Source organism: Prenolepis imparis, unplaced genomic scaffold (genome assembly GCF_030444845.1).
Source record: "Prenolepis imparis isolate NDT839.2.m4 unplaced genomic scaffold, iyPreImpa1.0 SCAF_14, whole genome shotgun sequence".
Classification (NCBI taxonomy): Eukaryota; Metazoa; Arthropoda; class Insecta; order Hymenoptera; family Formicidae; genus Prenolepis; species Prenolepis imparis.
This window is the reverse complement of record NW_028141172.1, coordinates 7,672,922-7,698,181: the sequence shown is the minus strand read 5'-3', so window position 1 is coordinate 7,698,181 and position 25,260 is coordinate 7,672,922. Positions and strand designations below refer to the sequence as shown.

Sequence of the window (25,260 nt, the reverse complement as noted above, 5' to 3'; positions counted from 1 at the left end):
ACGTTACATATATTATAGATTTTCAGCTTTGTTTGTGCTTAGGTGTGTTTCTTGGCTGCTTTCGCGAGAAAATCAAAATGATCCAGATTAAAATGATCCTGTGCTGTGATTGGTCAAATCTGAAATTTCACTGAATTTCATTGAAATTGGACTGAATGAAATTCAGTGAAATTTCAGATTTGACCAATCACAGCATAGGATCATTTTAATTTTCTCGCGAAAGCAGCCCTTGTTAGAAAGTTCCCATTGTGGATAGATACTTAGGGTGCGCGATATATCGACGTGATATTGGACGCTCCCATTGGTCAGATTTGCGGGCCAGGAGGCGGCGCATGCGCGAGAACGCGCAACGCTAAGCGCACTGCCACAAGCACGCTCAATAAACGGCGCTAGTGTTTGTCAAGTGTCATAGCCGTTCCCATCGGCCCCGACAGTGTTGCAAGACTAAAATCGGTGATTTAATTAGGAATAACGTACCTCTTTTTTTTTTAATAAAATTGTGAAACTATAAGCAATAATGACCGACAAGAAAGGTAACTATATATCATAATCTAGCATTACTGTTCGTTGCGTGTAATATATATACTGACAGTGTAAGGGAAATATACAGACACATATGCATATCGACGCGCGTTACAGACACGTATAATACGCACACGCACATATAACGCACACATACACATCATACATAGCACACACACACATCACACACACACACACTACGAATACAAAACTCTCGTTGAGATAAGCCGTACCTTCACTACTTATCATTCGACGAGACATCGACGCGACTCCTGGTGCAAGACGGTCCACAGCGCGGCCTGGTGTCGCTTGACCTAGTGCGTTAAAACCCAGGCGCCGGCATGGATCGCCCAAGTGCCTGGCCTGAGTTGACAGAACAAATCAATACTGCACATCGCGCTGGGTATACAAAATGGCCTCCGGAGACTTGTTCATTCTCTTTCTTTCTTTCAAGAGAGAAAGAGAGCGCGCGAGAGAGAGAGAGAGAGAGAGAGAGAGAGAGAGAGAGAGAGAGAGAGAGAGAGAGAACATTTTTTCTTAGTTATGCGAAATTCTTTTCGTGAATCATCAGGTATTTGCTTGATCTTTTCAAATCCTTATCCTTAAGTCTCTTTGAATCCTCAAATTCCAAGCTTCAAGGTTTCGAAATTCTGCATTCGGAAAGTCTTGATTTTGTATTCGCGAAATATTTTTGAAAAAACTTACGTTTTTAAGCTAGTTAAATTTCCAAATTTATATTGTTAACATATTAAAATTTTTACATTTGTAAATTAATAATTGTTGGGCACTTTTAATTTTTTTTTTTTTCGAAAAAAGGAAAGAAAGAGGGTAAGAGAGAGAAAGAGAGAGGAAGAAAGAAAGAATATTTTTTGTAGTTACGAGGTGCTTTCGCGGATTATCAGGTTTTGCTCTTTCCAAATCTTTATCCTTAGATTTCTTTGAATCTTCGAAAATTTCAAACTTTTCTTTCAACGTTTCAGAATCCTGTATTCGGGAATTCTTGATTCGTGAAATATTTTTGATTTTTTTATGCATTTGTAAAAACTTATGTTCTTAAGTTACTTAAATTTGCAAATTTATATTATTCTTGACGTATTTAAATTTTTATATTTATAAATTGCTAATTGTTGAGCACTCTTAAATTTTTGGAATGCCAATTCCTTATGCAATTTTCAATTATTATCTTTTTAAATAGTTGAATTAACTTCTTTTTAAATAGTTTAATTACTAATTAAATTATTAACTCTTCATTTTTTTTACTAATTTACTTTTTATCCTTAGATTCCTAACTCTTTGAATTAACTTTTTATTTTTAGATATTGAAAATTTTTTCTGCAAATATTTTAGATAAAAAATTATTTTCGAGAAACATGTAAAGTACTAACTGTAAAGTACTAACTTTAGTTTGGCTTTGAAATAAAATTAAAAAAATTTTTTCAATTAAAAAATCAAAAAAATTTTTTAATTAAGCAATTTGATAATCAAATTATTTACTTAATAAAAGTACAGATGAACAAAATTGATTAGATACTTTAATTTTTATAAATTATGCTAATAAAATTATTGATCAGGTTTCTTCTACTAAAAAAAGAATTGATTTCTTATAAATTCTATTTATTTCCAAATAACAGTTGAATAGTTTTAGCAACTTTTTAATCGTCATCCTGTATGTACACGTATGCATACATATTTACATAAGTACACATACACCTATATGCAGAGTGTTCAGCGTAACGGTCCACACAAATTTTGAAACGGTTCCGACTGTTTAAAAAAGTTTATGTAGTGAAAATTAATCTGTTTTACACAAGCTATCACATCCAATAAAAAAATTTGAAAAAAAATGTTTTATAAAAATATCAATGTCACCTTGAAATTTTTAAATGGAACCACCATATTTTTTATATAGAAATCGATTCCTCACAATATTTTGCATAAAAAGTTATGATGGTAGGATGATTAAAAATTGAACAGTTTTATACTTTACGAGATATTTTATACTTTAATTTGACATAATCTTACATAAACTATGAAATATCTCGTAAAATACTCATTTTTCGTAATCTTACCTTAATACTTTTATGCACAAAATAATGAAAGGAATCAACTGGTGTAAAGAAAACATGGTTGTTTTTAAGAAAAAATATGTAGCTGCTAGTAGCAAATTATATACTTACTCTGCGTGTGTGTCAAAATATATGTGTACGCGTGTATTTATGTATGTATAATTTTATTATGTGCGTGCGTATATATATTTATACATATTCAAAATGTCCTTTTAGAAGCATTCTAAATATCTTTATTATTAATGATATAAAAATGTAAAAAAAAAAATTTACTTTAAAATAGATTTTAAACAAGAAATTTTTTTTAAGATTACAATTTCTGCAATTTCAAGATTATTAAACCTATTTTTAATAATTTACACTTTTATCGACCCAATATTATAGCTAACATTGAAGCACATTCAATCTATTATAACATGACCTAGATGATTTTAAAGACAAAAAATATTTGTTTAAATCAATTTTACTATATCATAAGAAAGAGAACTTATAAGAATAGTTACTTTGTATGTACAGGCTGATTGTGAGTTTAAAAATCGTAGCACAATTAAAATAAACATCATTTTTTTAAGTGAATCTAAAAATGTGGAATAAACATTTTTTATATAAGGCCTTTGTTGTGCCTTAGTTTTATAATAGAGGTTATTGGAGAAAATCGAATAAACTTTCTTGATTACTTGATAATTTTAAAGATCGAAAAGTTAATAACATATTTATCTTTTCTTAAGTTTAAATAACATTTAACTATTTATCTTTATGTTATACATTATTGAATTTATTTCGATGGCGCGACTATTAGGACATATTTAAAGAAATATTCTATCGAAAAAATAAAAGTAATCTTTATATTCTGTTATATACGTATATAAAAAACATATATATTTTTCTTCCTCAGAGTTATTTAAGTTATTTTAAATCGTAAAAATTGTATTTACTGAAAAAATATAATACTTCTATCTTTATAAATTAAGCGATTAACCATTGAAACAAATTAGACAATGATATAAGATTCAGAAATTAAGCTTAAAAAAGAATAAGTATGTTATTGATTTTTTTAACTGTTAAAACTAATTTCTTCAAAAATAAATTTATACAAATTAAAGAAAAGTTATTTTGCTTATTTTTGCACAAGAAATCAATTCTATTTTAATTGTGCTATGATCTCCGATTAATCCTGTGTGTGTGCGCGTGTGCGTGTGTGCGTATGTCATATAATCATAAAATCATATATTGGCAAGTATTGAATTCCATACTTTTTTCTCAAATAATACATCTAAAAATATGAGTTTTAAATTCGATTATTCAACAAAGATTCTAAGAATACAAAGTTATTTTCATGTTTGGTTCTTATTAGTGTGATATTTGATACATTGGGGCTCCGGAGGTCATCTCTTGGTATTACTCAGTGGTATATTTGCAGAGATGTACAGCGCGGGGCTGGTTGCAAAAGTAAGAATGTATAAACATCAAAGAGAGAAAGAGGGAGAGAAAGAGAGAGTATATGATTATACAAAAGACTCATAGAATTTAAGACTTAAAGTTTGCTAAATAGTTTCGTTCGATAATAATCGAACTGAGAATTCGAAGCGATCGAGTCCCACTTAAGTATTTTTGTTCATTCGCTCAAGCTATTCCAGGCTCATCTCTATCTCGGATCCGTTTTGTTCCTCTTGCATGATGGAACGAGATCTGAAGAAACATCCCTGGAACAGCTTTGGCAGAAATTGTTTTCATATATAAGTGCCGTATTAAAAAAATAAATAGTAACTTCGACGGTGCAACATTTCGTTATCAGGTCTGGTCTATCTCTATATACAGGTGCTGCGCTCTATATAAAAGAGCACAGTATTTTAAGGATACATAGAGCTTAATCTTAAGTAAGTGGAGAGCGCTGATGCGCTTCTTATCATAATAATATTATTAGTAATGTGAAGACACGGCGGCGAGCGTATACTGCTCTCTCTGCGAGTCTGCTACCATTTATATATGTATGGCAGTGTAGCAGTTGAGCGCGGAAGGATAGCGCCTACAGTTTGGCTGTCAATATGTTTGCAGCGGGCCATTACAAAGACGATTTGATCCCAGTCAGTAGGTGGAGCTCCGGAGATCGGCGCAGCCTAAGCCACGTATCTAACCTCACCTTACTCTATATATTACCTTAACTCACTACGTGTTTATACCAACATATATTACGTACACACACAACACACACACGCACGTATATATGTGTATGTATAAAATATATATATATACACATATATATGTATATATTATTTATTATATATACGCTGAAATCGCTGAGACTAATGCAAAGAAATCGATTGCTTCTGTCATTATTGCATCAGGCATTTTTTGTATATTGTAGGAAGGACAAAATATGGCTAAGAATTCAGAATTCAGAAAACATGATAATAACAATTATATGATGTAATGCTATAGCATATCCTTTAAAATATTAGAATTGGTTTTCGGGTTTGAACCGTATAGACTTTTTGTTTGATTCCAACGTTTTGTAAACATTTGTTTGAATATTTCAGCTCACTTCACCAGGATCAGACTGTCTCTAATACTGTTCCTTGTCGAGTCTTCCTTTGTATAGTGAACGGGTCGGGAGAGGGAGGATGTGTTGGTGGGGGAAGAGAAAGAGGTGGGGGATTTGATTAGCCAATCAAGGCCTTTTTTTAAAGAAATATTCTTTAAAAAACAGAATAGAATTTTTTTAACAATAATTTGCCGGGTTATATATATATATATTTTTTAAAATTTGATTACCATATTTTTATTATTGCATTATAATAGCTGACAATGAGTTAATCAATTCAACCTATAATAGCTATAGTATGACCTTTATGTGACCTTGAGTGCAACAGATCCTAAGATGTGTAGGAATAGATAAATGATGAAATAACTACACTAAAGAGATTAATAAATTTATTTTAACAAATGCTTGAAATAATGCCCTCTAATTTCGATACATTTTGTAGATGATGACTTGAATAATTCTCCAGTCCTCTTTACAGTTTCCTAATTAATATGTTATCTTATATTATTAAAAAGCATTGTAGAACAAATAATTGTTTTAACAGCTCCCCATAGAAAAATCCAATGGCATTAGATCAGGTAAACAGTAATCATCGACTGTTTGCGTCGCATGACGAAAATTTGTTATTTAATATTTAAGAGCTATAAATGCATTGTGAGTTAGATATTCATCATGCCGATTATCACATTCTCCTTTTTTGAGACGAATTTCTTTTAATAATGTAGATGTAGATAACTCAGTAGTAAAAAAAATTTACATATTTATGTTCATTTAAAGTACCATCAATAAATTATGGTCTAATAATATACAGTCACCAAAAAAAGAATAATATACCATGCATTTATGATCCACGGACACTGATGTACTTATCGAAATTATTTAGAATGTTTAAAGGTCCAATAATATGTTGAATTGTATATATTGAGTTGACTATGATTGGTAAAAGTAGCTCCATTCATAAACAGAAACAAATCTTTTTTTTAAATAATTTTTTTACGTAACATTTTTACAATATAACATTTTTATGTTGTAAAAAAGTTTGTTTCTTTGTATTTTGCACAATGCCCATTACAAAATTATAATTGTTGGATATTGAAACTATAAGCAACGTCTCTGTTTGCTCCAATACTAATACAAATTCAAATAATTATACATTTCTGGAAAGAAAAGGTTCAAATGGTTCTAGCATTTATTCTTATTGTAAAAAATTGTAAATACATTGATAAGCTTTTAAAGAATGAAAAATTGTAAATACATTGATAAGCTTTTAAAGAATGTATTGGAACTGCATGTGCTATAGCACTAATGTTATAACGTTAGTCAAGAAATTATAGTGAGGATTTTTTGTACTCAAGGTCACATAAAGGTCATCCAAATCATTGGATTGATTTTGACTTTAGCTTTTACAATGTGATGATAAAAATGTAATTCTTAAACAATTGTTGACCTTCAAATTTCGAAAAATTTATCTTGAGAAACATTGTTTGCTTATCATTTTATTTGTTCCTTCCAAATAATTATTGTTTTCTTTTGACATTTTTTTCTATTCAAAGTGAAATTTGCTCAAGTTAGGGATTCTCTGTAGACAAACATAGGGTACATGTATACATATATGAGTACACAACTTAATCGTTTACGAGATAATGAACAATTTAAATTGAGCTTCACCAATCGTGAAAGTGCTAGTTTAATAGAATTGTTGACACAGTTGAATTATCATCGATGAATTATATTATCGGAAAAAACATCATTGTAAAACCTTTTAGCAAATAAAACATGATAGATATGATGGAAAGGATTCGGAATTTCACGAAGACAAAGATATTAAGCTGCACATAAATGTTATAAATGTATATAAGCAGTATTTTAAATCTTTTATATTCTTTTCTTCTCAAATATGTACGTATATTTATTTTAAACATGTTGAATAAAACGATTTTCTTTTTAAAGGTCCTTTTAAATTAGCACTTCCATAATTAGCAAATCTCAAATTAAATTGTTTATTATCTCGAAAACGATTGAATTGTATATTTATATTAATTAGAATTTTTTGTTTACTTATATATAATTCTGAAATCGTATATAATAAGATCTTTTTATAGGAATCTTTTGATGAAAACATGCAATAGTATCTTCGATCAAGTATATCCATAAAAGGGCTATTACATTTTTTTTGGAACGAGATTACATTTTTTAAAATGATAATTTCTATTTTTTATACAAATTATATCGTAAATTGGACTCTTATGTTTGTGGAGTGTCGAATTTTTAGCTCATAAATAAAAAAATAATCCTTCTATAAATAAATAGTTCTAAAAATATTTCTCTAGAAGAAGCAATCATTACTTTTTGCTGGTCTCAACGTGCATAAAGTTACAGAATGCACCAGGCGTCTCTTGATTCAAAATAAAAAACGCCCCACATTCAAACTGCGAATAATGTGACTTTTAGCGCAGCCATGTTATATAATCTGTCATTTGAGACATACGAAAATTTCGCATTTTCAAATTCTTCAGCAAATTCTTTTTAGCGATCAATAAAACATGATTGCTAATCAAATAATTGTCATGTTTTTCTTTTTGTGAGAAAAAAATATAAAGTGCAAGTGGTATGTTTCATTTGTATTAAATATACTGAATATTTATTAAGAAAGAGTAATGGGCATGAAACTTGTGAATCCATTTTCACTTTGCCGCCATAGATATCACGTGACATTTTTGCGTTGTTTTGAAAATGGGCGCGCTGTTTGTAAATCAGAGACGCAGGTCGTTATATGTATCCAAATCAATATTCAAGATATTGATATGGGTATATCAATATTTTGTATTAGAACTTGGTGATATTGGCTGACTACTTTATGAACTGTCTTCGTACTTTTTTATTTTTTTATTATTATTCTACGCTTGACATGTCTGCGCGCGTGTGCAGTCGCAGTTTTTTCCTACTCAATTGTTTTTTTTTTTTTTTTAATTTTTGTGATAATTATCATAAGATAATATAATTTGTAACAAAATTTGGAATTTTCATTATTGCGTTAACTTTATATATATATATATATAGCTTTATTCTATATTCTATACAAAACTGAATATTATATTGAGTTTTATACAACTTCCATTGGATAAAATTAATTAAAATATTTTTTTTCTAAAAATCTTTCAAAAGCTTATAATTACTATTAATTATAGATATAATTTCTATTAATTATTTTAATTCTCAACTTTTTTATTAATTACTTGATTGTTTAATATTAATAATAACTCATTAGTAAAATTAGTTTATTCGTATTATATTATATTATATTCAAATCTATTTAAATCAAATTCCTTCCAAATATTCTAGCAGGTCGCGCGCGTACATGGCGGGCTTTTCGCGAATGTACACGAATGCTATATCTATAAGCTCAGAATCACTTCTGACGATATTTATATACTTTATTTGGAACTTGCTAGCTCACTTTTAACAAATAGTGCACATTGCTTTAAACCACGCCACAAGTTTCCTAAAAATCACAGTACGATAAAATTTAAAAAGAAATAAAAGGCAAACAAAAGATATTTTTAATAATTTTTCTTCGAAAAATATTCGAAATATTTTAAGAAAAAGTACAAAGGGCTAATTGGCTGTGAAGGAAATTTGTGGTCACGTGGCTGTACGTCATAGACATGTGATATAGTTAGATATATAGACATCTCGACTTCCTCCTTCGATGATTGTAACCTTACATCGATTCTTCAATAGCTTGAGAGTAGTTTGACTTGACTATTGAGTAGTAGAGAGAATCAGTGAGAAATCATGAAACGTAATCTCACACCTACCGTTCTGCTGCAACTCGTAGTTCTCGCGTGACGGCTGACTTCAGGACAAAGAGAGAAAGAGAGAGATAACGCAGCCGTGCGGCGGGAAAATTCAAAGTGAAATTGCGTTCACCTTTAGCATCCCAGTAGATCTCCATGCAAGTACGAGCTTCGATTTTTCCGCCAGTGATTATCTTGGCTCTCGCATGCTCCAAACGTTTTTTCCTTGATGCGATGAGGAGTGCGCGATCGCCCACTCTCTTGTGAGAAAAAAAAATATCGAAGGGGGCGGTCGTGTCCCCCCTGCTATCATTGTTTTTATAATCGTGCATGTTTTTTTCTTTTGATATGCTGTTTTTAATCGATTTAAACTCACGATTTCGCTTTCAACATTGTTATTACTTCATTTACGTTCGATCCCTCCTTGCCACATGTCCAAACCTATTCGCAGAGGCAGGATCGAACGGTCTAATGTTATCATTTTAAATCGTCGTATATTGTTGTGTGATCATCGTAGTTCCATAAATCTCGACGTCACCCCGGAAAACTCGCCCATGCCTTAAACAATGTATTTTTTTTCACCATCCGTCGCGAAAAAAGATACGTTGCATTGTATATATTATTATATGTATATTGCTATACTTTCGCTAAATTAACCAACTGGCAATCGCGGCGAGATCTTCCAGTGTCACGATGACTGCATGTGCATGATTGATAGGATTTGTACACTTGTTAATAGTGAGTTCAAGCAAAGTAGCTAGTAAATACGCTAGTCGGTACTGAATAAGAGTGTCCTCATAACGATCTAAAGATCATCGGGATCGAAAAATTAAGTCTTAATATATCTTAAGATATATTAATATATTTTTATTATAAAAATATTTATTTCGATATTGAAGATATTGAGAATTTACAGATACATAGTTTCTTAGCAATTTTCCGATGATCCAGTTTGTTCGAGAACACATCTTGTCCACGGAAGCATTTCGATGAATCACCGTCTAATAGAAAAATAGACAAACTCTTGTGATAATTGTTCATATCGACCATTTAACATGAATTATTGAAACTAAAGGTAGGAAAAAAAGAAAGATGCAATATTTGAATAGCGTCGAACTGCTCATTGGGACAAATCGAGGAAGTGAAAGAAAAAAAATGTACATGAGAGAGGGAAAAAAGAGAGCGATAGACACTTTTTATTATTAAGCCGTACTAGCATTAATATTACAATCGGTTGTGACTGATTCAATTACTGTTTGCACCGTGACACAGACATTTTACTTATTACTTCCCGAAGGTTGTGCGAACATGCGAATACAACCTTACCTAACCAATGTTTTTTGAACGTGCGGTGTAGAAGATTAAACAAATTATCACTCATGATGATGATACAAGATGATATATTTCAAAATTTTCAGATGAACCGCCAGAGTATATGATAAAACTTTCAAAATTTTTTATTTTTTAACTTTTTTGATAGGGTGATGGATCTAAAATAAGCTATGTGCTAGGATTTTAGATTGGATACTAGCTAATTTAAAAAAATACAATGAATCAATGTGATCTAGGTGTCGTCAGAGATAGTATTAGTGTACCACTTATTTCTACTTTAATTATTACTAACTATTATTTTTCCGATTCCTTGTATTCTTAGATCGTATTATAGAAAATTCTCTTCATAGCGATTACTTATCTGCATATCTGGACATACAAAAGTAAAGTATTATTTATGTATCATCGATCATAGAATCTCTCGCAGAAACGGTTGTGTTGAAAACTAAACTGGATTGTTTGTCTCCGCTGGTTCGATCAACCTTCGGTCATATCATGAACAATTTGATGTGGGCTGACATTTATGTTAGAGAATATATCCATCCAACACCAGCGCGATCGCGCACACGACGCCTAGAGGACAGAAAACCCTTTTTTTAGGGAATTTGCTCCTTTAAAAATTTCCTTTTGACAACTTTGTAACGATTATAATTTATTTATATAATTTGTATGATAAAACAAAATCTTCAGTATATATAATTTAAAGGAATATTTTTTAAGAATCTCCTTGATTAATATGATAAGAGAAGCGAAATTTTATTGTTTTATTTTTTTCATTTTTCCTTTAAATAAAATAGAAATTTTCTCGTAATCTATTCTTTCTTATTTGTTTTTGTATACAATATATATTTTATAAGTCTATTCTTTTCAAGTTATCGGGTAAATTAATATTGTTTTTAAAAATGCATATTTAGAAAAAATATAGAAATATTTGAAAGGAGACAATTAAACCTCTCGATGGCGGCGGCACGTAGCGCATGGTGCTATTTAGATAATTAAAAGGATTAGAGAAAAAAAACAGCGGCCGAGCGTTTCGCGACGTCGCGATGCGGCCGGTCGCTGACATTAACTATTTACTACTACACACGATTCCGAGGAACTTTTAATCATGTTTAACCTTTATCTCTGGATATTTGCAGAAATTTGTGGTTTGCTGAGTCTTGTCACGACTTTTTGAATGTGTGGAGTCTGATATGTGTATATAGTCTTACATGCTATATATGCATATATGTATAAATTATAATATTTTATATATATATTGTATATATATATATGTATATATTTATATACATATATATATATACATAATTATCGTACCACTATACTCATTGTATAAATTACACATTCACTGCCCCGAAAAAGAGAAAGAAAGAGATGTAGAGCCTCTTCTTCTCGGTTTGACTTGTGAAATCGCGTCTCGTCATCGCTGGCGATAACGAGGATGACGATGAAGATAATGATAATAATAATGATATAATAATGATGATGATGAGGATGTTAATAATAATAATTATGATTATAATAACAATGATGATAATGATGATGATGATGATGATGATGATGTTGATGATGATGATGACGATGATGATGATAATGATGTTGAGATGGACTGCCGTTCTCACATCGCGAGTCCTTTAATTATTTGGGCTTGTTTTAACATCACTTTTTGGAGCAACCGTTATCCTTTTTACCTCCTAGCTTTATTTTAGCTCTGTTTTGTCGTTTTTTGTTTTTTAAATGCGGCTGAGCCTTTGCTGATCTGATCATTTAAATTAATGTTTAACCCATTATGTCCAAAAAAAGTCACATTTTATTTCTTTTTCATATATTGTTGCAAATTTATAAATAACATATATTATAAAAGTATAGTAAAGAAGATATTGGAATATAATGGGTTAATGATAATGATTAATCGAGGAAACAAAGTAAACGGATGTTCTATTGCTAAGATTTTGGATAATTGCAGTGATCGTTTTAAATCTATTTTAGATGTATGTAATAATGAATGAGGATGCTAAAAAAAAACAATGTTCAAAAATATTTCAAACAACAAGAATTCATAACCTAATCATCTAAAAACGCAAATCTCAAAAGTTTGTAATTTCCAAATTCACCTTATTCTTAAAACATACGTTTTCAAATTTTTAAAGGGGTTATCAAAATTAAAATCTTCAAGTAATAAAATCCCAATTATTAATTTTCTGAATATTCAGTTTCAAGAGTTTTTTTTATATAAATAAATGTTAAATAATCCAAATTATAAATTGTTCCAATTCGGAAACATCCAAACATTGAGCCTTATAGAGATTCAAAGAGCACTCGCAATAATACAAGATATTAACAATCTTGAAGATGTTATATATTTGAATAAATAATGATACATTAATTTAAGTGAGATCCCTCAGGCTCGACCTGTTAGAAGAATGTATTTGGCTTCTACCTTGATTGCGTAACGCTATTTGCTTTGAGATCGGTTTCGTATTAAATCTTAGTTCTAGAAGTAAAGAGGTTGCTCAGTGACGAATTATTGTTCGAGAATAACCGTCGGTAAATTAAATTTTCAACAAAATTTTAAAAGATCTTTCAAAGAGAAACACATTTAAATATTTAATAAAAACATTTTGGTAATTTGTAACTTTTAATGCGATAAAATCTATTAAGATAACAAATTATTCTCAAGCATGATTCGTTTTAACTCCTTGAGCGTGGATCCATTTATGTGGATGATCTTAGCAATCTCGATGGATCCATGAGAGGGTATGGTCTAAGGTGATCAATTTCTCGAAAAGAAAAGAACATTTGAAAAATCTAATACAAGATTTTCGATTGTTTAGTTAAAACTGAAATTATTTCAACCATGTCAATTGATAAAGATTTGCTTTTTTAGTTTTATTTTTTTATCGATAATTCTTTTTTTTATAAGAGTTATATGGTATTATATGGTATACATATATCAGTTATATTAAACATAAAAATATTTAATCTTATTTTTCGTAACTTTTTATTTCTATTTTCTTAAAAAGGAATTTATTTTTTAAGGAAATGAAATATTAGTTTCATTAATAAGTAATTTCGAGAAAGATAAGTGACGAGATCACAAGATCTAGCCGACGTTTCTCAAGATAAGGAGTTGATCACCTTGTAAATGTTTTTATAAAAAAAAAGGTCCGTCTGCACCCCGGCAATTCACGTTGAGCGGAAAAGCTCAAGGAAGCCCCGGGAGCGACAGACGGGCGTGATATCTTCGGTTATTTCTTTTCACCATTATTTAGTGACTAACATTGTTTGAGCTTTAAATAGTACCTTGATCAAAACGGTGTATGTCATGTGTAAGATATACTTGGGTGTGGGAGTACTATTCTGAAGGTCGGTAACGCATTGGACAATCTTTCTTTGTTATGGCGAAAATGCATTTTTTTTTATTATTCAAACACAATTTTATAGAAGCGAAAATTATCTTAATGCCATATTAGTCGTGAAATGAATGTTTCGAATTGAAAGCGATTTTGAAGCAGTTATTTTGAAACAATTCTGAGAAACACTATTTTGAAACAATTTTCTTTAAGATATTTTCTATTTTCTTCTCTTGTTATTTACAAATAAGATTGCCTAATTGAATGTTTCATCTTGAGACATACATTAACATTTAAATTTAATATTGTTAAACTAGTTGAATATATTTTTACATTGTTAAACATCAATTAGTTGTTATTGTATTCGTCCCAAGATTATCTTAGTGAAGAAAAACGCAAATAGTTGAAAGTCACTATTGAAAGAGAGATTCGCTAAAACCCATAGTATTAGTCTATGCATTAAAGATTAAGATTGAGATTGAACATTGACATATTTGACCAATCAGAAGAAAGAAATATAGCTCAATGGCAGAATGGTTGCCTACTAAAGATCGTATAGAATCGATATTTTTTTCTCTACTTGGCAAAGGCCTGAAAACAAAAATTTTAACTCCTTTTGTTCTGATTGGTCCAAATTCCAATCTTTAATCTTCGATTCGTAGTTTGATACGGGCTTTAGACTGTTCTAAATGTACGCGCATTCTGCACGTAACTAAAGCAATAAGAGTTGCAAAGAATAAAATTAAATTAAAGATTTGTTCGACTGCTTCGAATCGCATTTTGAATTAGTAATTTCTTCATCACAAATATTAATACCAAAAATAGGCCGATATTTCATCATTCTAGCACCATATCAGAAAAGAAGATTCAATCGCGTTCCGACCTCGACGACGCGCTCTACGCGTGCTCGACGCGGATAGAGTTACAATCTATAAGATAATGCACGGATTGTCTTCCTTGACACCGCGTCGGGACGTGAACGGTGCGCCGGCACTCGTCCTTTCTGGCAGTGTGGTACCACGTACCATGTTGGCTTAGATTGAACACACACACACATGTCGTTCACGACTTGCGAATTCAGGGAAGCTGCATTTCGCATTGCCTTGTGTTACAGCGTATCCGGTGGCCCCGCACCCACCGACCGGCTTTGTGCCCGCGCCAACGCAACCCCCAACCTATGGTGGTAAGACTATGATTTCTGTTATATATTTAAGTTTCTATCAAGCTCAAGCTAACGTAAAGCCACACTGGGTGTTTTCCATTTAGTGACACAAATCGACACAACCTGACTTCTGTAAAATGGGTGCTTTTCAGCAAAAAAGACATAGATAGACACTGTATAACACAATTAAATAGAAAAGCACAAAAGCGACTCAACTATAAAGAGTTGTGTAAGATTGTGTTATGTTGTGTAGTTGTAGAAAAGCACTTGTGTCGGACACAGTGTGACTTTGTGTCGCCTGTATTGTTTGCTGAAGAACATCCAGTATTATTTCTGCTTTCCACTATATTTGTGTCGCTTTTTGTCGATGACACAAGTGTTGATTTCGAGTGACTCTGCTTAGATGGTGAGTCAAGCGTGATAAAGCGTGGCTTTTCATTTATCGTATTGAGGTTACTAACTTGAGTTTACTTAAGTTAACGTAAATCGACCCAAGTGCATGTAAATGGAAAGCACCCACTGTAGCACATGGAAATAAGAAGATATGAAGGGAATGCATATTTACAAATCCTATTTCCTAAAACGTAAGAGGGATCTAAATCACAATCATCTTGCTTAAAAATACATAATCAATACCACACAATTCTCGTCTTATATATTTAAACGCAAGGAGGATCCCATTAGTACATATCTACACACATCGACCGGTGCTTAGAATAACCAGCATGATTGACCAATCAGAGAATACTAATTGTTTAACTCGCCAATTAGCAATGTGGGCTATGGGATCTCTCTCTTGAATGTTTTACGTTTTTATTAATAATCAATAATAATCAGTAATAATCTACTTTTTCAGTAATAATCAATTAATGAGTGTTCCTATCCAAGATGGCGATAAGTGATTTCCCGTCTTTGAAATCATATTTCTTATGATGTTTATATGTTTCCTCCAGTTTTTATCCCCATGTTGTGGCATAATAGAAAAATTATATTTTAGAAACTATTTATATATTTTTGAATCATACAAATTTTGAATTTGTTACTTATTATTAGAGCAGAAATTTTGTGTAATTTTTTTTTAACTAGAGTTGAGTAGATGTTCACTCCTATATTCTTACTATATAGTTCTTTCTCTTTTAAATAGAAATAATACCGATTAATATAATTAAGACTCCAAAAACCCTAACAATTTTTCTAAGTTACAATTTTATTCCTTAACATTAAAATAGCACACATAAATCATAGTTTATATGCTACTTTGATGTTAAGGGACGAAACTTGGACCAACATCGATAATACTTTTTAATTTTGCCACTAAGCTAGATTCGATATTTTTTAGGAGTGCAGAACCTGTGTACAAATGTCTACTCAACATTAATCCAAGAAAATAAATAAAATTTCTGCTCTCTAAAAGTAACAAATAAAATTTTTAACTTAGAAGCATAAATGCTCCTTAATAAAAGAAAAATGCTGAGAATAATAAAAATAAAAAATTTATTGTGGCTAGTTGTTTTCGAGCTTGATACAAAATAAGACAATGTAATGGGAAGCAAATTCATCGTCGAGCAAAATCATCGTATAATAATAATATTTCATTGCATTTTTATAACTTTTTATATACTAATTGTAAATTAATACTTGATAGATTTAATAAATTCGGCGTACAAGAAAATATCGGAAAATATAATAAAATATTACGCAACACATGGTCGTGTATCCTGCAATTTAATTCTCATTTTAAGCTTAATTTAAATAATAAATATTTTTATAGAAAATAGCTTATCTCTTGTTATACATTTAATAACGTATGTAAATTGAAAACTAAAAATTAAAAGCATTGAAAGGCCTGTGTATGAGTAACAATTGGATGGTTTATTTCAAATAAAACTATACATATATTGTATAAGGATAACAAAAATTAAATAATTAGGAACGTCTCTGCACTCGTGCTTATCTTCAGCACGAATTTATGAAATTAATTTATTGATATTAATTGTTAATTTAATAAATTATAAATATTAAACTCTAAATGAAAAAGTTGTGATTTTTGGATTGGTTTTTGTTGCAATATAATTATATTAAAAGTAATTGTTAAATTATACATCTTCTATTTTATTTATTATATTCTTTAGATTTTTGTCCTAATATAAAAACGTAATGTTCTTTTTTTTTCCATCTTTTATTATTTCAATAAGATTTTCTTTGTTACTAATAATTTTTACTAATTTTTTACTATTGTTATTATAATAAATTATTTATAAGTCTTTATTTTGAAAATTAGAATACGTATGTTTTTTAATCTGTATATTTACAATAATGAGTTTAATTCCTTATACTAATGAGTGATATCTCATCAAGATTTTCTTAATCCTTTATAATTTCATACAGAGGCATGTGAGGTGATGGTTGAAATTGAATCTGGATCTGCTTATTAATCGGTTTTTTCTATTCGAAACCGTTAATCAATCTTTATCTTTTTATTTTAATTATTAAGTATTAGCCTTGACTAGAGACCCTCTAATAAGAGTCTGGTCATCAGGGGATCACTTTTGATTGGTCCGCCATGTTTATGCAACTCCCGCTCATATTCAAATTTTAATTACTCTATTTTGAATGTTAATATTTAATAAGAAAAGTTGACGTTATCGTTAATTTGGCTGCACCTCTACTAATGAATATTACACTTGATAAGGACCACATCCATATGGTCGAAATGTTGTGTGTTTTTTGAATAAATATATTTTTGGCTAGTTGAGTCGACTTTACTTCGTTCCTACTTTAATAATAAATGTTATATTGATTAAAATAATAAATTTTACAGTATTTCTATTAATAAATGTTATTTTTATACAATTTTTAACTCAACTCAAGGTGTAAACGCATATATTTATGTCACACTCGTGTTAAGGCTCCTGGTACCTTGCCGACCATGTCGGAATCGTGACGTCAGAGGCGAGAAAACACGCTAAAAATTTTTAGATGCCATTTCTAAATAAAAACATATTTGCATAAAATAACACTTAAGATCTCTTTAATACATTTCCAAAAAACGCCGAAAACTATCCTTTTCCCTTTATAATCAATCAACAGCTGTAAAATGTAATATTATGAGGCCCAGTCCGTCTGGTTTTTGCACATGCGCAGTCATTCCGCATGTCAAAGTCTGATATCTCGATCATTTTACGGTTGTTGATTGACTGTCAAGGGAAAAGAATAGTTTTCGGCGTTTTTTAGAAGTGTATTAAAGAGATCTTAAGTGTTATTTTATGCAAATATGTTTTTATTTAAAAATGGCATCTAAGAAATTTCAACGTGTTATTTCTCGCCTCTGACGTCACGATTCCAATATGGCCGCGGTGAGCACCCAGGAGCCTTAAGTGAAATCTAGAGTCCCTGTCTATATTGGCCCTTTATTTTTCTCTCTCTCGCAGGATTTTGCATAAACATGGACGAAATGCGCTTTTCATATACTTTCACCATGGACCTAAGAAAATATGGATGGAGTGTAAAGCCTCTGCGGTGTGAAATTTGCGGTAAGGGGAATGCATAGTGCGGTCTCTTTCTACAAGCAACCTTCGTGTGTTTTCCGTCGCATATCGCAGTACGCAACGCACACTTCGGCAAAGCCGAAGGTTGCTTTTCGAAAGAGACAGAAAGCGTTTTCCCTTTACCACAAATTTCACAGTCCCCTTGCCTATATGAGTATTTACACTCCATCCATATCTTCTTAGGTCCATGACTTTCACTCTATCTGTTGCCAGACTCTTATTAGAGGGTCAGCCTTGACTAGAAACAATAACTGTTGAACTTAATACAATTTGAAAGGAAATCTTCTATAATTTTCAAAAGTGATCTAGAAAGAAAGAGAGTTTCAATATCTCGGTCTTTTTAATACATATGCATTGAAAACTTTGTACAATTACTGTCAAAAGTTTTGTCAGTTTTTCATATTAGTATAATTAAGCAAACCAACCATATGTATCTTTCTCTTTAGGACATGATAAACTTTTGTTATTGCTCTGTACTGACAATGAAAAAAACAAAGATATTCTATTTATCATATTTCTTTCGGATCACATTGGAAGTTACTTTTCAAAGAGAAAGGCCCAAATGGGCACAGTGGGATTGGATATAACTACTCATATCGATCAGTGCCTTGCACGATTAGTGGATTAGCCAAGTTCGAAAAGTTCAATTGACCAATAATGTGTCTAATTGGCCGTCACCCCTTTTCAAAATTACTTAGGTTATATTGAATAATGATTGTATCGAGTTCAATTAGGCTAATGTTTTATATTAACTATTGAATGATTCTGATAATACATATCCATTGATAGTTGCAGGCGCCGCACCCTACGGAGTATTTCCCAATCAACCTCAATTATATGCGACGCAAGGTCCACCGCCGCCGACATATGATCAGACTCTTACGCATCCTATGGTGAGAGTTACCTAATGTTTTATTTCTATAAAAGATATAAAAAAGGAGAGGCTCAAATGGACACAATGCAATTGGACACAACCACTCATATCACCTAGGGTGACTAACACAATTGATCAATCAGAAAGTTCTGTTTCTGCGAAAGTCCTGTTTCTGAAAGTCCTCCCCATTGATCAATATAAACGTGTCCGAATGGATGCCATCCATGAAAAAAAAGTTGAATTTAAAATCTATCAATAAATATATGTTTAGATGTATCAACCAATGTACGGACAAGGATATCCTTTGCAATATTATCCACCGGGATATCCATTGCAGTATTATCCGCCATTAACTGCAACAACAGCGTATTATCCCGCTATGCAGCCCGCTCCTGTAAGGCCCACTATTATGGTACCTGTAAGTATATATGTAATAGTTTTTTTTTTACAATTCTTTTCTATTATACATTTTCTTCTTTATTTCAAGTCAGTTTTTTTTCCTTTAAACTTTTCTTATATTATTTAAAGACTCAGATGAAAGTTTGGACACTCTGTTATGATTTTGACTAAAAATTGCTTAGAGACAGTGAAGACTGTCAATGTTACGTGGCTGCTAGGCGCGATAAATAATATCATGACCTAGAATTGCTCATGAATGGCGTTTCTTCAAAATCATTTAAAAGTCAGCTTAGTTTTTTTTAAATGGTATCTTAATTTTTTTTATATAAATCGATTCCTTGCAATATTTGGCATAAAAAGTTATATAAGGATAGGATGGCCAAAAAATGAATAGTTTACGAGATATTTTATACTTTAATTTGATAATTTTGTATTCATAGAATGGTTTCGACGGTACCCGGTTCGATGGCATCTCGCAGCCGGTGCTGCCACCACCACCACCCGGAGTGGCCGCGAATGCTGCACAACTGGCCGCGATGGCCGGTCATAGCGTAGCCCTATCACAAAAGAAGGGCTCGTTCCTGGGAGGGGGAACGGAGGGCGGTTATACCTTTTGGTAAATCGTCAAAAACACCTTTCGTGTAACATACATACATGCAGACACATGTATACTCATAATAACACTACATAACTGTTGGAAGCGCTGTGTTGTCGAGACGAGGTTATGTTAGGCAACTTCTAATAGGACTCTGCTTTTTTTTAGGCCGTTGCACATGAACAAGTTTTAGTCGCGTAAAGCCGTAAACAAAAAACTGATCAACAGTCAAACACTCTAATAGCGTTTTCGAACATAGCAGGTTTGCTCGCTCTGAGAGCCATTTATTCTTCAGAGAAATGGCTATGATTGGTCAATGACGTCATTAATCGTTCTCAGAGCGAACAAACCTGCTATGTTCGAAAACGCTATAAAATTCCTGATCCATAATAGATAATTTAGGCCCTAACCCTTAAGAAATTGACCAATTACAGTCATGCTCCTATCACACTAACGATTGGCGATTGCGTCTGCGATTGCGACTCGTCAAATGGATCAATCAGGAAGCAGCCGGCCAACGATTGCCATTTAGCCATTCGTCTCTTTGTCGAATCGCAATCGCAGATGCAATCGTCAATTGCTAGTGTGATATGAGCATCAAATATGTGGAGAATACTCGACTGTAATTGGTCAATTTCTTAAGGCTTACGGCTTAAATTACCTATTGAATGCTTTCCAACAAAGACACAATGTGACATAGAGTATCATTCTATCTTCTCTCAATACCACTGAACAACAAAAATAGAATAATGCTCTGTGTCGCACTGTGTCCTTGTTGGAAAGCACCTATTATGAACCAGGGATAAAGTTATGACGCGTGAAAAAGTTTTAAGCCGTGACTTAAGGTTGTAGACAAATCGATCAATCACAGTCAAGTTTTCTCGCTATGTGGTAAAAATGCTGAACTGTGATTGGTCGAGTTTCTTAAGGCCATTGCACGTACAAAAATTTTAGTCGTAATCGTAAAGTCGTAAGCAAATCGTCCAATCATAGAGAAGAATTATCATAACGTAATAAGAATGCTTGACTGTGATTGGACGATTTGCTTACAGCCTTACTATTACGACTAAAATTTTTGTACGTGCAATGGCCTTTACGGCCTTAGGCCGGGTCTACATAAGTCGTAGAATCGTAGATGGTAAGAAAATTGACCAACCACAGTCGATTATTTCTACGATTCTACGACCAATGTAGACCCGGCCTAACAGTCACGATTACAATTTTTTCACGTATCATGATCTTTATTATATACATATATACATTTGGTGAGAATGCTTGACTGTGATTGGTCGATTACGACTTTATATATAGTTATGACTAAAATTTTTTTACATGCAATAGCTCTCTCATTGCTATTGGAGACAACACACACACACACACACACACACACACACACACAATATTTCATCGATATTTATTAATATTGATACAACGTGTGGGCGGATTATACACATACACATTTACATAAACAGCAACTGTGAGAGTTCTCACACGATTCACCTACGGCGAGATTTACGATCGATAGAAGCAATCCAATGATCTCAAGGATACCGTCGCCGTCTTGGTGATCGATTTGCGCATTTCGTGTACTGTTGAACTTGAAAAGAATCGTCTTGGTCGAGAAAAACTTGGAGACGACGAGAAGCTTGTTGAACATCCTCGAAAAAAAGATTTTTTCTTTTTAAAGCTCATCTTTCCATGAAAATCGGGATGACAAGCAGCGTTACACGAGTTTTCAAGGATCCAACAATTCTTGAAAGTTTCGAGCCCAAGAATCCGAGAATTATTAAAAAAAAAATATCTTATACCAGATGTTATAGATCCGTGGTAAATAAGGAAATTAAATTCAGAACTTCTGCAATTAAATTTTTTTTTAAATTGAGAAAAAAGCTATAATTTACTGATAATCAAATCTGAAGATTCGCGAAAAATATCTAGATCCGGAATTTCAAGAAGAATTCAGAATTTTAGAAACTAGAAAATTTCAATGTTTCAAAAAGTTTTTTTAGCTGAACTGAACAGAATAAAATGAGATAGATATATATTTAGAAGTTGAAAAGAAAGAGAAAAAAACCGAAAATGTGTATGTATGTTTGTGTGTGTGCTCGCGTGTGCAAGAAGTTCAGCTAAAAAGAACAAAACAAAAATCTATACTTGGAGATCTGAATTTTCACTCTAAGGTTTTAAGGACATTAAGGGACACACAATCTCCGAATAAATTTAGTTTAAGGAAAAATAAAGTAATAACTAAAACACTGGTCAACACTAATTTATTGCCAATTATAGTAGATCTTAGGATAACTTTGGGTGCTTTCCATTTAGTGCCACAAGTCGACACAAATCTAAAGTGTTCTTTTTAGCTACACTAGTTCAGAGTTTTATCTTTTTCCTTCCAATATGGAGTAAAAAAGAGGTATGTTCTTTTCTGTTGAACTGATTGCATTAGTTCAGAGTTTATCTCTTTTCTTCCAATGTGAAGTAAAAAAGATAAACTCTGAACTAATGCAACCAATTCAGCTGAAAAGAAAACTCTGAATTAGTGCAACTAATAAAATAAAAGAACAAACCTTAGATTTGTGTCGATTTGTGTCACTAAATGGAAAGCACCCTTTGTGTTACTGATTCCGAATATAACATTGGTTTTCCTAGATTGGCTCTAATTTTTAAAATAATGCATATGGGCATCCCATGAAAAACATAAAAAGTATAATGGCGTAACCTATCTCTAAATCATATGGAAATTGTCTCAAATTATACAAAAGTATATATATGAAATACCTAATGGCATTGTATTCAGTAAAATAATAAAAACAAAGTAAATTGATTCAGATAATCACAATTAATGCATAGAAAAATGCTGTTTGTACGATTTTCTTTTATACATATATATCATCAGGATTACGTTGGAGATGAAAACAATGTTAAAGAATAAAACCCTGTTGCATACGTCAGCAACTATAAGTCGTATTAGGGTAAAATCATAATTTTAGTATCTATTGTCTCAAAAATTAGAGCCAATTTGGCAAAACTGTTGTCATTTTTGGATTCAGCATCTCTAAAATACCCTAAATTCGTTCAAACATCCTTGGCAACTAAACAAATATTTATTTTTGTTGCCCAATGAAACTTATGATCTTGATTTTCTCATTGATTTTTCATGGATTCAAAATATTCGGGATCTAGGCAGTTTAGTAACTTCTTCTATTAATTCAAGGAAGATTCAAAAATTCTCCCAAAAAATTTTAGATTCAGATAAAATTTCCTATATACTTAATTATTAATTAAAAATCATAGATGAGGCAAAATAAGAATCTGTATGGTCATAAATTTTTGAGAACCTTGTCTTTTAGTAATTCATGAAGAAGGGAATCCACAGAGATGTCAGAGGACTCGAAGGCTCGAAGCACAGTCGTTGTGTCTTTCTTACGAAAAAGATATTGCGAGAATGTTATTTTACGAAGAACTAATTAGTTAGGCCAGGAAAAAAAAATGGACTGATGCCATTGATGAGAATGCGAAATTTATTTCGTTTGTGCTCATCAAAAGCAGAGGAAGAAGGAAAGAATCAAGAATAGAGAGTGCATGAACCCCTATGTCGACTATTGTAGGAATTCACGTGACATATTGTGTTGATATTTATATTTAAATTATTGTTATTTAAACAATTTATTTGCAGATCCTCTTCTTAGAGACAGAATCATCAGTGCGATATGTTTCAATAATTAATTTTGTATCTGGAGAGACTGAGTGAAAAAAGTGAGGAGGGAGAGAAAAGGGGAACGAAAGAGAATGAGTGAGAGAATGAGAGACAGACAAAGAAAGAGTTTTGTTATCATGAAAAAGTGTGCAATAAGCATAAATTTATTGTAATAATAAAAAAAAAAACGATATTAATTGAAACTGTGCACTTGTTATTAGGTTGAATAAATGAGTGAGAGAAAAAGAATATATAGAAGACAGAATAATATGCAAGCGAATGAATGAATAAAAGAGTGTGAGTGTGAGTGAGACAATAGTGAATGAAAGAAAACAATGAAAATGTATCACTGCGCAATGATCAATTGTACCAGTTAATAAATGCTATGATCATGAAATTCGTTAATTGAAAATTGTTTTTTTTGTTATATATGTATATACGAATGATATTATTATTATTCTTTTACATATATAAGGTATACATATAAATAAAGCGTTCTAATTTTTGTAATATTTTTTTTTTTTTAATTAAATTTTTAAATAGTAATTTTCAATGCATGCACACACACAACTTTCTCATTGTCAGATGTTAAATAATGAGTGCATTGAAGTTTTCAATTATTCAAAAAGAAAGGAAAGGAAGGACTATACGAAATAAATAAAAGAATATTTTATTATATGTATATTAATAATACTTGATGATGAGCTTTAAGTGAATTCTAAAAAATTTGAGACTGAACTTTTGCTTTATTATAATAAATTTATCTGTTTAACACAGTGATTCTCAATCCGTGAGGCACGAAAAAAATACAGATTAAAGAAAGTCTATTTATTGAAAATTAAAACAAAGACATAATATGCATTCTGGAACATTCAACTTACAGCAATATGTAAATTCATATTGTGGTTAAAATTATAATTTTTAATATGTTTAATCTCAACATTAACAAAAAATCTGAAAATATACAATAATATACAATAATATATACATTATACATATTGATATTGTATCTAAAATTATAAAATTGCCTATGTTGCTATCATTTTTATAGGTTTCTTCAGTATCTCGACACAAGAATTGCAAAAGATGCGCCACAAAAATTGATATTAAAAAAGGCACACATGAAAGAAAGTTGAGAAACACTGTTTTTCAACATTTCTTCAAAAGAATTGATATTGCATTTGTTTACTAGATATTATTAATTAAATATGTGAAATGATTTATTTTATTGTTTTCAATTTTGCTTATGTGTGCGTGTGTATACAATAAGGTACAAGATAACAAAATCGCTTCATATGTGATTTGACTAATAGTCCTTTTCAACTACAACACAAGTCGACATCATTTATTAATAATGACATTTATTATAAATT

General features: G+C 31.3%; 1 protein-coding gene across 2 annotated transcripts; it reads left to right on the top strand.

Moving 5' to 3' along the window:
* The first annotated feature begins 375 nt into the window (after nucleotides 1-375).
* On the top strand, nucleotides 376-24,284 carry LOC145945702 (uncharacterized). Of its 2 annotated transcripts, none has more exons than XM_083054832.1 (5): nucleotides 376-533; nucleotides 14,727-14,795; nucleotides 19,118-19,215; nucleotides 19,468-19,614; nucleotides 20,036-24,284. In XM_083054832.1, the coding sequence occupies exons 1-5, from the start codon at nucleotides 518-520 to the stop codon at nucleotides 20,213-20,215; spliced, it is 510 nt and encodes a 169-aa protein (XP_082910958.1). In that variant the 5' UTR covers nucleotides 376-517; the 3' UTR covers nucleotides 20,216-24,284. The 2 variants fall into 2 exon arrangements, with proteins under 2 accessions (XP_082910958.1, XP_082910957.1); XM_083054831.1 differs by having other exon boundaries at nucleotides 19,112-19,215.
* Nucleotides 24,285-25,260: the final 976 nt, after the last annotated feature.